This window comes from Cavia porcellus, unplaced genomic scaffold, assembly GCF_034190915.1.
Source record: "Cavia porcellus strain 051 isolate PalLab524CR breed Dunkin Hartley unplaced genomic scaffold, mCavPor4.1 scaffold_21, whole genome shotgun sequence".
Classification (NCBI taxonomy): Eukaryota; Metazoa; Chordata; class Mammalia; order Rodentia; family Caviidae; genus Cavia; species Cavia porcellus.
In genome coordinates this window covers 7,827,563-7,844,106 of record NW_026947504.1, presented here as the reverse complement: position 1 = coordinate 7,844,106, position 16,544 = coordinate 7,827,563, and the positions used below count along the sequence as shown (strand labels likewise).

Genomic DNA, 16,544 nt, shown 5'->3' with positions numbered 1-16,544 from the left:
AAACAAAAACCAAACCAAACCAAACCAAACGCAACATATTAGAGGATGAGGTATAGCTCAGTGATAAACTGCTTATCTAGCATATGTAAGGCCCTGGGGAAAACGTTAGCACTGAAAAAAATAATTCCTGTCTTTGTGTCTATCTTATGTATCTATCTATCTACCTATCCATCCATCTATCACTGCTGTGCTATCCTTAAATAGCTATTTAGTGAGTACCTAGTTTGTGTCAGGCATTGTGCCAAACAACTCAGTAGAAACAATGGTGAAAGAGACAGTCCCCTATTGGATTTCCTATTCGGAAAATAGGAGTAAATAAATGTTTGAATAGTAATTACACCTGGGCCAGAAAAAATAAAAATTCAACTACAAAAGAGAACCTTTTTTGAGTATTGGGAAAGAATCTGAAAAGTTATATTTAAAATGGGATCTAAAGATAAGTAGAGAGGTAAACCAGATAAACAACAAGGGAAGACATCTTAGGGAAAGAAAACCTGTGTGTAAAGGCAGGTAAACATTTAGTGCATTCCAGGCCAGTGACTATTCAATGTAGCAAGCAACAAGGAAGATAAAGTGAATAATTAGTTAACATGAATCAAATTATGGAGGGCTCTGTAGGCCATGTTAAATAGTTTACAGCTCATCATTAATTGCTATGGGAAGGCATTAAATTTTTAAAAATCTTTTATTAGTACATGTTTGCTGTACGTAATGATTACATTGTTGTAGGGAATTGCTACAAGTATACAACACATCTAAATTCTTCTCATTTTCCCCTTCCCTCTTGCTCCCTTTTTGCCAGCATTGGATTCATTTGTTTGTCTTAAAGTCCTCATAAAGTTAATTATCATAAAGGCTTTTTAAAGTATAGCAGCCAACTGAGTATTTTTAATAGGAAGTATAAGTTTTTATGAAAGTTTACTCCTTTTTTTCCATCCTCAGTAGAGAAAATATCCATCTGCATATAGTAAATTTTATTAAATGCATGTTTTATGTACAAAAATATAAAAATCATCATGGATTCAACAATAAAGTTGTGTACAGTAAACTATCACATAGCTTTCATGTTTAGCCACAAAAAATGGAAAGACAGCAGTGGCTATTGTACAGAAATATATTCAATGTTCCTTCTCACATGGTTTCAACTTAGAATAGTTTTAAAATTACTAAATGTTATTCTCCCCTCCCATATCAAATTACCTTGCGAAATGCTGACATAAGGGGTGTGATCTTCCGGTTATCTGCTGCATCCACATCAGCACCTGCTTGCACAAGTAACTGGACTACATCAAAATGACCGCCATTGGAGGCCAACCAAAGTGGTGTATTTCCCTTCTTGTTACGAACATCAATGTGGGCTCCCCTATAAACAAAGAATGTAAATAGTTTATTTGCTGTAAGAAAAGGCCAACATTTTGTTTCCTTTGTCATCTTATCTTGTTAAAAAAAAATGCAAACAAAAATGCAAATAATCTATACTTTACAATATCAATAAAACAGAACAACTTTATTTACTATGAAGACTGAAACATGAAGGGGACCACGAGAAATTCTCTCTGTGTATATGTATATGTATATATGTATATGTATAGAATATTGCTTACCTGTTAATCAGCAACTCACAAAATTTATAGTGACCTTTGTCTGCCGCTATCGTTAAAGCAGTATCTCTTGAGGAAGGCACAGGAGGGGCATTGACATCTGCTCCTTTATCAAGGAGAACTCTTCCAACCTCTGCATATCCTCCAGAAGCAGCTTCCATCAAGGGGGTAAGACCAGTCTGTTTAATCCAATAAATTATAAATTATACAATTATATGATACAATTTCTTGAGGAGATTAAAGCTACTGAGGATTCTACTTCTCTTATAAGAAGGAAACAAGCCAGGCATGGTGGTGCACCCCTGTAATCTCAGGACTCTTGAAGGCTGAGGCAGGAAGATGACAAGTTTGAGCTCAGCCCGGGCAACTTAGCAACTTAGTAAGATCCAATCTCAGAATAAAAATTAAAAGAACATGTGGGAAGTAGCTCAGTGTAAAAGCCCTGAGTTCAATCCCTACTCAGAAACAATAGCTAAGCAATATTCTACTTTAAATTTTACCAAGTATCAAGTGAATTCAGTTACACATGCCAGAGTGAATTCATTTACAATCTATCACCTTCTGCAAAAACAAAAAGAAACTATTTTCTAACTTCTATACAGTTAAAAATTTAGTATAGTAATTTCATTGCAAAATGGAAACTTTAAAAATAAACTATCACTTCTAAGTTTTTTTGCATATGTACCTTCTGTACATTAATCTCAAACTTTTTTGTTAAAAGATATTTTCTGATAACATTCCCAAAGCAATATGGATTTCTCTAGGACTTTTAATAGGTAAGTAGGCCACAATTAATAGTTATAATAGAAAAAAAACAAACTAGGTAACAGGAAAGGCTCTTTTCTCTTTGTGTGATAAAAAAAAATCTGAGAGAAAACACCTGATTTTTTAGATTAAAAGGATGTAAATTTTAAGAAATATAATTAATGGAATTCAGGGAGAAAATATCAAATTTCCTTCAAACCTTTACAATTTGAAATGATTGCTAAAGAATACCACACAAGCTACGTTTTTCTATGGTTCTCAGAGCCTGATAGTTTGAAGAAAGGGATTCAAATCATAAGTATACTGGCTCATATTTTCTAAACAACAAACAATCAAGAAGTTGTCAGAATCTTTTATTGGTCAAACTAGATTTTAAACTAGGCATGATGGTGCGTGCCTATAATCCCAACACTTCGGAGGCTTCGGCAAGAGGATCACTGTGAGTTCAAGGCCAGTCTGCAGTACATAGTCAGTTCAAGACCAGCCTGAACTACACAATGAGACTTGGTCTCAGACAAACAAAAAGACAAATGAATACTCAATACTAGATTTTAGCTCTTAAGTTTATAATCCATGAACTAATTTTTTTGCTTGGAATTTTTACACTAATGACAACATGCACTTGCCTCCTTAAAAGAAGTAAGTTGTTTTAAAATCTGTATTAAGGGCTGAAGATTTAGCTCAGTGGCATAAATGCATGCCTGGCAAGCACAAGGTCATGAGTTCAGCCACTGGTACAAAAAACAAAACAAAACAAAACCAAAAAAAACCTGCATTAAAAGTTAGTACAAAATAATATTAGATTTAAAAATTGCTAAGCCTGGCATGGCAGTACATTACTATCCTCCTGGTACTCAAGAAGCAGAGGTAGGAAGATTGCCACAAGTTTGAAGCTAGCCTGGGTTACATCGTGAGTTCAGGGCTAGCCTGACCTACATAACTAGCCCCTGTCTCAAAACAAAACAAACACAAATAAACAAAAATTGCAAGCTACAAAGTCAATAAAAAGGTATCCAAGGCTGAGGTGGGGAATGTAGTGAATCTCTTCTCTACTTTCCTAAAAAAAAGTCATACATGGTCAAGGGGTAAATGACTACTATACAAAGTAATTCACCAAATCTGCACTGAGTCAATTAACTTACAATAATTTAAAACATTATATACAGTTTGAGTTGAAATGCCATGTTCTTTCTATGAGAACTGTTTCTGAAATAGCTGATAAATTATAAAATGCTTACCTTTGCCCTATGTTCAACGTTGGCTTTGCGGTCCAGAAGCAAACTCACTACTTCTGCTCGGCCCTGGAAACAGGCCAGTGTGAGAGCCGTGTTCCGATTGGTCTCTATCTGAGCATTAATGTCTGAACCCATATCAAGAAGCAGTTTCACTGCAGGAACGTGTCCATTCATCGCAGCCAACATCAGGGGAGAAATACCTAGTTTACTCCCAGTCCTAAGCGGGGGGAGAGATGCTTAGAAAATTAAAATAATATGTTGTTTTTATTTTTAAAAAAGCATTTGAGACAAAAATGTTTCAGTAAAAAGAAAGATCTCTAAGACTGATAAATAGATTTTATTTATTTAGGCCAATAAGGAATAGGAAAATCTCACAATTTAAAACATAATTCCTACTTTAGGGTTGTAAGTTTTCATTACAGCCAACAAAATACTTTTTGTAATGAGACCTCTTTAAAAGAGGCCATATCGGGGCTGGGGATTTAGCTCAGCGGCATAAACGCCTGCCTTGGGAGCAGGCAGTCGTGAGTTCGATCCCTGGTACCGATAAAAAAAGGAAAAAGATAAAAAAAAAAAAAAAAAAAAAAAGAGGCCATATCATTAAAATAAACTAAGATTATAGGAATAACTTTTTGGAATAATGCTTTTGTGCAAACATTTAGGGGAAGACACAACTTTAAAGTAATAACTTAGTATCCATGAATAATAAAATGAATAAACAGATGATACCTTGAATTAATTTCTGCCCCAGCATTAAGCAGAATCTTAATGATATTGACATATCCTCCAGATGCAGCTAGACTCAGGGGTGTATAATCAGACACATTCCTGTGCTCTTTGTTTGCACCTCGAGCCAGCAGCAAGTCTACCACCTGCAAAGTATAAACAGAGAAACACAGTTCACAGCAAAGGCTCAACTTACAATGAAGGAAGCACAAATATACAGGACCTAATAACCTCTTTGTCCAAATATGATAATTTTGTTTTTGAGAAAGGGTCTTACTATGTAGTTCGGGCTCTCCTTGAACTCATTATGTTGCCTAGGCTGGCCTCGAACACATGGTAATCCACCTGCCTCAGCCTCCCAAGTGCTGAGATTACATGCGTGCACCACCAGGCTGAATATATTTTAGACTGTTGGAAGAATGACATTTCCAACTGTTGAAGGGTAAATTTAAATTTCACATGTATTAGAATTATAGTTCATTCAGCCCCAATAAATGTAAAAGTAATTTTTATTTACCCTTAAGGGCAAGAAGCAAATTCCGGGGCTGGGGATTTAGCTCAGCGGCATAAGCGCCTGCCTTGCAAACAGGCAGTCGTGAGTTTGATCCCCGGGACCAATAAAAAGGAAAAAGACAAAAAAAAAAAAGAAAAAGAAAAAAGAAAAAAAGAAGCAAATTCCTTAAATGTACATTTGCTGGGGCTGGAGATTTAGCTCATCGGCATAAGCACCTGCCTGGCAAATGTGAGGTCATGAGTTCGATCCCCAGTACAAAAAAAAAAAAAAACATTTGCTATGCCCATTAAACTTAACAAAAGTATCCCACTCCTCAGAAACTACGTGGAACATGTCAAAATACAAAGTGAAAATTAACATACCTCCTGACGTCCACCAGAACATGCTAATGAAAGTGGAGTATCCTTAGTTCGTTCAGATTGTGCTTCTATATCTCCACCTTTATCCAAAAGGATCTCAACAACTCCAACATGCCCTGCTGTTGCTGCCAAGATCAGTGGTGTGAAACCTAAAGCAGAAAATAAAAATGAAATTTGTGGGTTTTATTTATTTTAAAGCCACTGTTTTTAATTCTGTTACTTTATTTAAAAAAAAAAATTCAGGACAGTAATTGATAACTTTCTAGCATAAAACTACTTTAAAACTAATTTGTTATTAACAAAAATCTAAACATACCTGACAAAATGGAAAGGCTAAGTTAATAAAAACTATTAAAATCTATAGTCACAATGAACTTTGATGCTCTTGTATGAACTACCTCAGGATTAAGGAAAAGAGCAGGCACACTTTTGGCGTGCATGTGTGTTGGTTAAGGACCTAATCCAGATCCTTAAGCATGCTAGGTAAGACTTTTACCTTTGAGCAACACCCTCAACTCTATGACTTAGACTCATGATTCATGTCTAAAATAAATTTTTAGAGAATTATTTGGTTCTGTAGATTAATAAAACTGGATATTGCTTCATCTTCTCACTGAGACAGGGTAAGAATTACAGGTAATAAAAAAGCTACAACTATTTTCTGATGTAACTACATTTAGATTTTATTTGAGACTGACACTTACCTTTTTTGTCTCTGTGCTCAATTTTAGCATCCCGTGCAATAAGTACAGATACAAGTTCTTCATGACCACCAGCACAAGCTAGTGTTAATGCTGTGTCATGATTGCTCTCAGTCTAGGAAAAGAAGAAAAAATGTTACTTATTGGAATTTTTGTTTTTTGAGACAGGGTCTCACCACGTAGTTCAGCCTGGCCCTGAACTTGCTATGTAGCCAAGGCTGGCTTTAAACTTTTGGATGATTCTTCTGCCTCAGCCTCCTTAAAACTGGAACTATGGGTATGTACCATCAAGCCTGGCCTAAAAATGTTACTTTTTGTTACAAAATTTTTCAGTTGAAGAGATAATATTTTGCTTCATTATGAATATACGGTGATAATTTTCCTTTCCAAACAAAATTAAAATATGCAAAATAAGTTTAAATCAGTCTACTCACATGAGCATCAATGTCAACTGAAGGATACACCAGGGGCATAGGTTGGGGAACCATATTGCTTGGAGTCTGTGAACAGGATTCAGGTGTAAGACATTCTGTGATCTGAGAGGAACTATTTGAACCAGTGGGCACTCTGCTACTCACAGCTGAAAAACAACATTCATATTGTTAAATTTCATTTTAAAAAGTAAGGTTGTGTGTACATAGAAAAGCACAAAAAAAAAAATTTCCACAGTAAGTAATATACTATAAAGGTTAAATCACAAGTTTTGGAATCAGGAAAAGCTATAATTGGATTCCCAGTTCTACCACTGACCTTCTGAATTTGAGCAAGTAATCAAACTTGTCTGAGCCTTAATTTTCTTTATATGTAGAATGAGGATAATAATAGCACCTGTCTTAGAAAGCTGTTTCAAAGGTCACTTGAGACAATGCACAAAAATACCTAACACAGTGCTTGATATGTAGTGCATATACAATAAATAACAGCTTTTTACATTGTCAAGAGTAATATAATTTCCAACTTAAAAAAAATTATACATCTTAGTTTATCTAATAAGATAAAAACACCCTACGGATAACACAGAATAAAAAAGAGAAGGAAGGGAAGAAGTTAGAATATTTCTTACATAATATGTGCTTTTTACTTTCAAAATTTGTTAAATCAGTGTTGGGGAGAAACTTTTTAAAAATGAACACTGCAACTTTATGAACTTAAAAAATATGGCGCTTGAAAAGTTAATTGAAAGTTATATCTTTTACATCTTTGAATATTTCTAAAATTTCATAGGATATGGAACCTGACCCACAGAAGAAATAACAGGACCTATCTCAGACGTTGTGACAGTTTATGAGATAATGTTACTTAAAGCATTTAACACAGTGTTTGGCACATGATGAGTGCTCAATAAAAGTAATTATCAGATACTTTAAAGACAGTACTATCATTCACTGTGTAAAAAATGAAAACTATTCACTCTAGAAAACAGTCAGAAAAAAACATAATCATCAATACTATAAAAAAATGAAGCTTCAGTAATGACAATAACCTTACATTTACACTCACATTAAAAGTCACAAAAGACTTAAAGGAAAATGTAAGGATTTCAACTGTTAGAAAGTGATTTTTTTTGAGCATTTGATATGACTAAATCCCAATCAAATATACTGTGTCCCAATATAAGGATTTTGGTATAACTGATCTCAATCAAGGTTCACAGCAAGTAGGAATGACTCAGTTTACTAAGATGCTAGTTTAAATAACTTAGCAAAGTTTAAAATGCCTAGTTGTGTTTCTGTATAAGCCATTCCCCACCAATATATAAAACCATCTTGTCAGTACAAATTTTGGTAAATGTAATCACCATATATGTAACTTAATTCAACTATCCAGTTATAAATAGGAATGATTATTATATATACTTGTTTCACCTATGAGAACATGCATAACAAAAACAAAGCTTTAAAATTTTTTATTACACAAAAAGAAGACACTATTCTGTTGTACCTCCTTAGAAGAGTTGCTTTGTCTGGAAAATAGCTCAAAAAACAAACTCACAAAAAATCACCACACTTTATAGATATGTAGCACTTTAATAACAGTGAATAGTCTAATTTCTGTTATGCTATATCTTAGTAAAGAACTACTTTTCTGTCATTGTTTATTCATGTTATCTTTTTTATTATGAAAAGCACATATTTAAAATTTTTTAAATGTTTGGCATGTTATGTTGGAATATTATGCAATGAAAGACTTCTTTACAGAGTGAATTTTAAAGTATACTTTTATGTATTTAACAGCTCTTTTACCAAAAATATATTGTTACATCAGTTATTGTACATTTTTGTACTACATTATCCTAGAAGCATTTTGTCTCCTTGCAATAATGACAGTCAGAAACATTCAATAGAAAGTGACTTTAATAGAATTAATTACAAATGAAAAGTTATAAAAATAAAATCAGAAAATAGCAAGAGATTTAAAAGGTACATGTGGAAAAAAGGCTATAATTTGAGGACATTATACCAGAATGCTGACATTTTTATAAATCCTAAAATGTATCCTACCTGGAATGAATTATGTTTGAAAATGACTAAGACCACTACCATGAAGATTACTGTATAATTTAAAATAAATTTATTCAATAGTCTAAAATGGGGTATAGAAGAACTAGCAATACTATTCTGACTTTTTAAAAAAATGGTACTGGAGATCAAACCTAGAGTTGCTGTCTCACTGATCTATATCCGTAGGCCTTGTTTTATTTTTTATTTTGACAGAGTATCTAAGTTTCTTGGGCTAGCCTCAAACTTATAATGGACCTGCCTCAGTCTGTAGTAGTTGGAATGACAGGTATGTGCCACCACACCCAGATTAATTTGATCTATGAATCTGAAGAAAAGGTTTTATAGGTGGTATGGAATAAATCTTATTTTTTAAATTCTTATTACCAGGGGTACAAAGATATGTTATATGATTTTTAAAAGAAATTTAATTGCTATAATCTGTTCTATAAAAGTAACTATTATTAACTAGCTTCATTTAAATAAAAGACTAAAAATAAAATACTAGAATTAGAGGATTTTTTTTTGAGAGAGTGAGAGAAATGTTTGGTATGTATTTCAGTATGTTCTTGCACACGAGGCAATCCTCCTGCCTCAGCCTCCAGATTACTGGGATTACCAGGTGTGTGCCACTATGCCTTATTTAATGCAAATGCTCTCAAAATAAAATTTTATAATTTTTAAAAATTTTTTGGTTTGTTTTGTTATTTTGAGACAGGGTCTCTTTATGCAGTTCAGGCTGGCCTTGGGCTCACTTTGTTACCCAGGCTGGTCTCAGACTTGCAAAGATTCGCCTCAGTCTCCCAAGTGCTGGGATTATCGGTGTGTGCTACCACACCCAGCTTTTAAAAATTCTTAACCTACACTGACAATTGCAGTTACTTAAATTAACATTTGTTTAGCACGTCTTTGTTTTTATTTTGTTTTTGTACCAAGAATCAAATTCATGACCTCAGGTTTACTAGGCAGGTGCTTTGCCGCTGAGCTACATCCCGAGCCCTAAACCAACATTTGTTAAAAATGAAATTTAGGACAGCATGTAAGGGTGTCAATAGTAACAAGACACCAAAAAGTCCAAAATCTTACTAGGCAGGTCATGTAGCACTGAGCTACAGCCATATTTTTAAAAAAAAATTTTAAAAATGTTTTTAGCGCTAGGGAGTGAACCCAAGGTCATCACACTGAACTACAACTCCAGCTTTTTAACTTTTTTTTAAAAATTTTGAACCAGGGTATCACTAAATAGCTCAGAATGAAATTGAACTTAAGATCTTCCTGCTACACTCTCCTGAACAGTTGGTATTATAGGGATATGCCACCACACCTGGCTAGATCTAAGATTTTAAAATGTGGCTGAATTGAGTTTGAATACTGGCAATTATTAGCAACTTCATTTCCCTAAGCTTCTCTTTTTAATAAGAAAATAGATGGGAAAAGGACCTATTTTTTTTTCTACTCTTTTTTTTTTTTTTTTTGTGGTACCAGGGATTGAACTTACAGCCTCGCGCTTACCAGGCAGATGCTTATGCCGCTGAGCCAAATCCCTGGCCAGCACCTATTTTTTTAAGATAATTACAAATAGCCTGTAAGATAATATAACATAAACCATTTAGGATAGCACTTGGTCCATAAATGCTCAGTAAATGTAAAGAAATTGATATTTAACCAGTTTTCTTTATATATTAGGAATGAAATTTTTAAAAACTGCTCAATGGTCAAAACTATTTTCAGTTTCTTTAAATCACTTTAAATTTCTAGACATATGAACTTTTGCTACTATGGTAACTAGTAAAAATCCAACACTCACTTTCAAAAGAAAACAACTTGACAAAACATGTTCCTAATCAAGAGAAAACATATATGTTCTATTTAGGACTACATCAAGAATGTCGTCTATAGGACTACATACTAAAAGGCTGTTATTCAGCTAATCAAGACATGACACGAATTATGTATACAATCGACTCACCATGACAGTTATTTCCAAGGTAAAACAGCAAGCTTTATTGCTACTACATATATTCTCTAAAATAAAATTTTAACATATAGATTATTCTCTTTTATGAAACGTGAATGAGAATTCAATTTAGGTAAAATTAACAGTATCTGTGGCTTGCTCTATTCTCCTGTCAATATATTATTGTATTTTACAATGTTGAATTAGGTCTTAATCTAATCTCTTTTATCTTTGATTGAGAAAATTAACAGAAACTTAGATTTGGAAACAATAATTATTTTAAATTTTGAGTGAGATTATCTTGAACAAATACAGTTATTGCCATGTATTTCAGACATAACTTTCATACAAATGGACTTTATATGAAATTAATTTTTAACTTACTGGGCTGATTTAAATGTTAAAATTCATCAATAAGAGAATACTATAAAATGTGATAAGTATTAATGTTTAACATAAGTTTATTAGTTCATATTAACATTATATATAATTTCAAAAATTTCCTAAGCTCGTTTTTTAAAGTTTCATGAGAACTTTGTGAAAGGCATTACCATTTAACAAATACTTCAGTGAAATAAACGCTTTTCCTATAAAAGTCATCTAAGTATTACCATAACATTTAACACCTACAAGTTCCCTTTTGATCTATTTCTACAGTCATGTGGTATTGGGGAGTGAACCCAGAGCCATTCACATGCTAGGTAAGCATTCTACTACTTAGCCATATCCCTAGTCCTTTTTATTTTTATTTTTTAAATTTTGAGAAAGGATCTTGCTGAATTGCCTAAACAGGGCTCTAACTTTTGATTCTCCCACTTTAGATTCCTGAACAGCTAAGATTACATGTGTCATCATGCTCTGCCTCTACAATTTTTACTCTTTTAAAAAAGGTTCTGTCTTGACCAGTAATATATGTTTCATAACTATAAACTGAGTAATTAATTAGGAACATAATGCTACTTACAGAACCATAAGTCTTAAAAATGTTATTTTCAAGTTACTAGTTTGGTCATTATTATTCATAATCATATTTCACGTTCCAATATCTTTTTACCCAGATTATGAATTAGAACTACAAAAAGTTTATTCACAATGTTTGTTTAATGCTATAGTACAAAGTTTGAGTTAAGTGGCTGTGTGCTGAGAAATACAAAACTCCAAATTAAACAATAAAGAGCCTAACTTTTTAAAACATTCCCCAACACTTTAATTTTCTTTAAAACCACCAAAACATTCTTCTACACAGCTATACCTATTACATATCAGAGGATTCGCAAAGCAATATCATAATTCTGTAGCCAATGGAAGTTATACACATGCCCAATAAAATTCCTAATTTAAGAAATCTTACTCCACATTTTAAAAGATTCAGTAATGATTAGGAAGACTAAAAAGGCTCACAAAAGAAAGAGGAAACTGGGATAGCATAATCAGGATGAGAGGAGGAGAGTATGACATGAGGAAACAGACAACAGTAAGGAAAAAAAATGTTGCAATCAAGAGACAGAGGACTGGCCTGCCTTTGAATATCACTCCAGCTACATCTTAGTTCTTGATCTTCATCCACTGTCAACAGCCATTCTGGCTGCATTTCTGAACTGGGCTCTCATGGAGGTGATACATTCACCAGCCATCTTTAGGAAGGTAAATGATTAATTGCACTGTTTTCCCACTGCTGCAAGGACAATGAAAGGGAAAGTAAACTTGTGCACCTCATTTCATATCTAGTTGTAATTTTCCACACAACAATAAACAGAAACATATATTTTATCAGGGCTTTTTTTTTTTTCTCTTTCTGTGTTTGTGTGTGTGTGTGTGTGTGTGTGTGTGTGTGTGTGTGTGTGTGTGAAAGACAGAAAGAGTAGAGCTATCTGTATGTTTGGTGTATCTGTATGCTTTCACCAAGGTTTAGAATTCCAATCTCTAAGTGATGATAATTTATATTTAATCTTCTAACCACAAATCTTAATACATAGAATTTCTCTGAACATTTCATTTAGTTAAAAATAATTAAATTGGTCTGGTAACATTATAAAAAAAAGCAGTGTGATATTAAAATTATGATTTCCAAACATGAAAATCACCTCGAGGAATATTTTGATATATAGTCGTACACAGATAACTCTAAAACCTATAAAGAAATTGCACTTTGAGAGTTCTTTCGAGAGGGTGGCTTTTATATTAATGGTCTGAAATAAACATTATTTATTTATTTTGCCTTCAAAATGTGACAAGAGAGAAGAGAGAGAGAGAGAAACATTTTTATGGGTTAGTGCTATTGAACTCCATTGAATTCACTTTTAAAATAACTCAAGAAATGAGTAATTTTACAAAATAGTTCTAAAGTGGAATAGTACAAAGTCTGTGTTTTTGGAAGGGTATGTAAAGAAGTTGATCACACAGATTAAAGAGAAATTATTACAGATATATTTCTTAACCCACCTGCTATCAGGTCATCAAGAGTGTCGGTAAGCGTCTGGGCTGGAGTTGCAACCATTAGTCCATCTGGTTCTGGCACTAACAGCCCCTGATCATGGCCAGTAATAGCAATGTGAGGCTGTCCTACAATTTGCTGATTACCTGATAATTTCTGTAGTTCAAGAGAATTTGTCCCATTAGAACCTAAGTCACTGGCAAAGTTACACTGTGCAGGTGATAAAGGCTGGACTGGGACAAAATCAATTTGCTCTGCCGATGGTGAAGACTGCTGCTCATCATCATCGTTATTATCTTTAAATAAGATTGTGTCAACCTGAGGTAATTCTGAAAAGTGATCCTCTGGAAGACTACCAGCTCCTTCTCCTTCTGGGAGGACTCCTCTATGAGAGCACTGCTGGTGCAGAGACACTGTGTCTTTCTGACCTTTGGTTTCCAAGTATTCTTTGGTAAATTGCTGTTGTGTTTTCATCTGCAATTGCCTTTCCACTTTCTGCAGTTCTTTCAGTATTTTCTTCTTCTTCTGGACTTGTTCTTCTCTGTTCTTTTTAAGTTCTTCTATCTTATCTTTGTTCAGAGGTTCACCTTGAATTAACTCCAAAGACTTAAGCTGGGCCTTTTCAATAGCACTAATTCTTTGTCCCAGTTCATTCAGCTTGCCTTCAGTCTCCTCTACTATGCACTCCAAAGGCTGGTATGGGTGAAAAGGTGGCAGTAGGTCCTGATCTGCTACCTGCAGGGAACTGGACTTCTGCTTGGATGTACCTAAGCACACGAAAAATGTTTGAAAAAGTGCCATGCTATAAAAAAAAAAGCATCCCTCCCCAACACACATGGACTTCCCTCCCCAAACCATTATAACGAATGTCAGAGAATGAATTTTCAGAGTCACACCAGTGTTAGCCTCTACTATTTCATCTGTTTCACTCAGCATAAACTGTGCTGTTGCAAATTTTTTAAAAAATGTGAATTTTTCAAATAACTTACTCTGAAGGGTAGGAGAATTTTAGAAAGACAAGGGTAAGGAGAAAAGAAAAACAGAAGAATCTCAAATTTTTTGCTGATTAGACTGAACTTTTAAAAAATCTCAAATCTAATACAATTCAAAATACAGCTGAGAATAACATTAATGTTAATGTCTGCTCCACAGCCTACTTAGAACAACTGTTCTTTTCACATTTTCATTGTGAAACTAAAGGAACCAAACTTAAGGATCAAAGTATGGAAAAGAACTTTTTAACTTTCAAAATATTTCTCTTGTATTAAAATATAATGTGAAATTAGTTTATCTCAAGATATTACCTTATTAAAATTCTCCATTAAATAAGTCTCTGATACTTGTATATTTGAACACTATATTAAATTTGTATCTCAAGGATAATAAAGTTCAGTGAGGTAAACAATGAATATTCTTAGTAGAGTATCAGAGTTCTCATATACGATTACTCAAACTGACACTGCATATTAAATACAAAGGCAATATGTATTATTTTAATGTATTAATTATATCTAAGTTATCCCTTCATAGCAAGTTGGATGAAAATTGTTATAGTCATTGTCCTATGATCTTGACATGAAATGAAAGAAATATACTTTTTGATATATAACTCTGCAGCAAATTCAGGGTTTAGTCATGCTTAGGATAAACTAGATCTACTGAGTAACAAGGACAAATTATTGACACATGCTACAACATGGATCAACCTCAAGAATGTCAAACAAGCACAAATGGCTTCCATACATTGCAATTCTATTTATATCTCTAAGGAGAAAAGGTAAATCTATAGGGACAGACAGAAGAGTAACTGCCTTGGCCATGAGCAGTTGGAAGGAAGCTCCCATTACGAATAAGCACAAGAGATCTTTGTAGGGTGATGGAATTGTTCCTAGATGATGGTGGTGGTCACACAACTGAGTAAATTTACTAACTCATTACATTGTACATTTAAAATGAGTTAGTAGTATGATTCGTAAATTCAACAACAATAAAATTTTTTAAAAAGAAATAGGTAAATTAATAGTTACCTATTCTTTTGGATTGCAGTTTATGTGAATACCATGGGTTAAGAATTTTAAAAATAAAATCATCTAATATATTGAAAATGATTTTCAAATTCTAGTTAAAAAAAAGTACCCTTTAGATGTTAAAACGCTCTAAAGAGGATGACAAAAGTACCAAACAAAACAAATAAATCAATAAATATGTAAATAAGGAATTAAGTAAGAAATCCATCTTCCTGTTTGCTAGAAGTGGAGATTTCAACAATGCAGGTAGTTCATTCATGAAAAATGTTTTATTATCACAAAATAAGAAAATCACAGTTCCAATATGACTATAGTCACTTTCAGAGACTTTTTCCTTAAAAGTTAACCTCAGCAAAGTGTATTGTTTATATTCAACTTTATTATTTCTACCTAAGCAAAGTGGTGGGGAAAGACTATTGTTTCAGAACAAAAGCTATTAGATTTGTGAAATTTCTCACTACTGTCACAGTGACCTTATAAGACATTATAAAACCTATGTTTTGACTTATTGAAGTGCTTAATAATCAACAGGCAAGAAATGGGGAAATAATGACAGGTTAAAATGTAACAAATAACAATGTGCAAGTCCATTGGAACAGCAAGAACATATCTTGCAATAAATGCGATGATGTTAGCAGAATAAATTGAGAAGTTCTGCAAGAATGGATTCTCCTTTACATATTCTTTAATTTCAAAGTATCCTTATATAGTTACTATGTAACTATAATTAGGATTAATATTAACCAGATTAGTAATTGTATTATGACCTCATTGGGAGTTCACAGATTTAAAATCCTTGTAAATAGTAAGATGATCCAAAATAAAACTATAATTTTGAGGGCATTAATAAATAGAAATGGTACTGTCTGCTGTTAACAAACACTATATCAGAAGCTTACAGCACAAGTTTACTGAGTAATTTATTTAACTAAATAAAAATATTACAAACCCAGAATATATAAAGAATATATAAGAAAGAAAGTAATGCACAAAAAGCAGTTCTTCCCCCCAACAGTCAATGTTTGAGTGTCTGCAACAAGAAAGTTAGCAGAATTGCCTAGATACACATTGAAGTACTAACACAGGCCTGATTATCAATAATAAGCTAGCTTGGCAAAAATCAGATAATATCATCTAATTAATCTTAGAAGCTATAGCAACATCAATTACTAAGTAAGGCAGAGAGTGTCACAAGAGTTCATTTAACAACAAAAAGTCAATAGATAGTATTACTAGATACCAGAAAATAAGACATTCATCTCTGTTAGATACAAATACATAAATCTATTAATTGGTGACACCCTAAGGAACAATTTAGCTGTCTTTGGTTGGGGGGTGCTGGGGACTGCACCCACAGAGCCTTGGGGTATGTTAGGCAGGCCTTACCACTAAGCCACTCCCCAATCCCATGAAGTACAATTTAAAAATATAAAGTCACCATTTGATCTTTTTAAATTTGATTTCTATATTACTTTTTTGTTGTTGCTGCTATTTACCTCATATTGCTTCTCCAGTTAAAAAAATTAGAAAAAGTTTTCAGTAAAAACCATGATATGCAGTGAGGGAACTGAGTGAACGTGAACTTGTATTTACTATTTCTTTTTTTTTTTTTCGGTACTGGGAATTGAACTCCGGACCTTGCACTTGCCAGGCAGGCACTGTGCCACTGAGCTAAATCTGCAGTCCTATTTCATTTATTATTTAAGTGATCTTACTCATAGCTATCA

At 33.4% G+C, this 16,544-nt stretch overlaps 1 protein-coding gene across 9 annotated transcripts in view; it reads right to left on the bottom strand.

The window, feature by feature from the left end:
* Ankhd1 (ankyrin repeat and KH domain containing 1) overlaps positions 1-16,544 on the bottom strand; it is a 125,268-nt gene that overhangs the window by 25,967 nt on the left and 82,757 nt on the right. For 6 of the 9 annotated variants that reach the window (XM_063232209.1, XM_063232210.1, XM_063232212.1 and 3 more), the window contains exons 15-22: positions 12,799-13,557; positions 6,336-6,481; positions 5,905-6,016; positions 5,204-5,349; positions 4,331-4,473; positions 3,605-3,818; positions 1,605-1,780; positions 1,201-1,363 (exon numbers count right to left, since the gene is read on the bottom strand). In XM_063232209.1, coding sequence (XP_063088279.1) covers positions 1,201-1,363; positions 1,605-1,780; positions 3,605-3,818; positions 4,331-4,473; positions 5,204-5,349; positions 5,905-6,016; positions 6,336-6,481; positions 12,799-13,557 — 1,859 coding nt within the window. Of the gene's footprint in view, positions 1-1,200; positions 1,364-1,604; positions 1,781-3,604; positions 3,819-4,330; positions 4,474-5,203; positions 5,350-5,904; positions 6,017-6,335; positions 6,482-8,101; positions 12,032-12,798; positions 13,558-16,544 lie in introns of those variants that run through there. The other 3 variants (XM_063232215.1, XM_063232216.1, XM_063232217.1) reach the window with 2 other exon arrangements.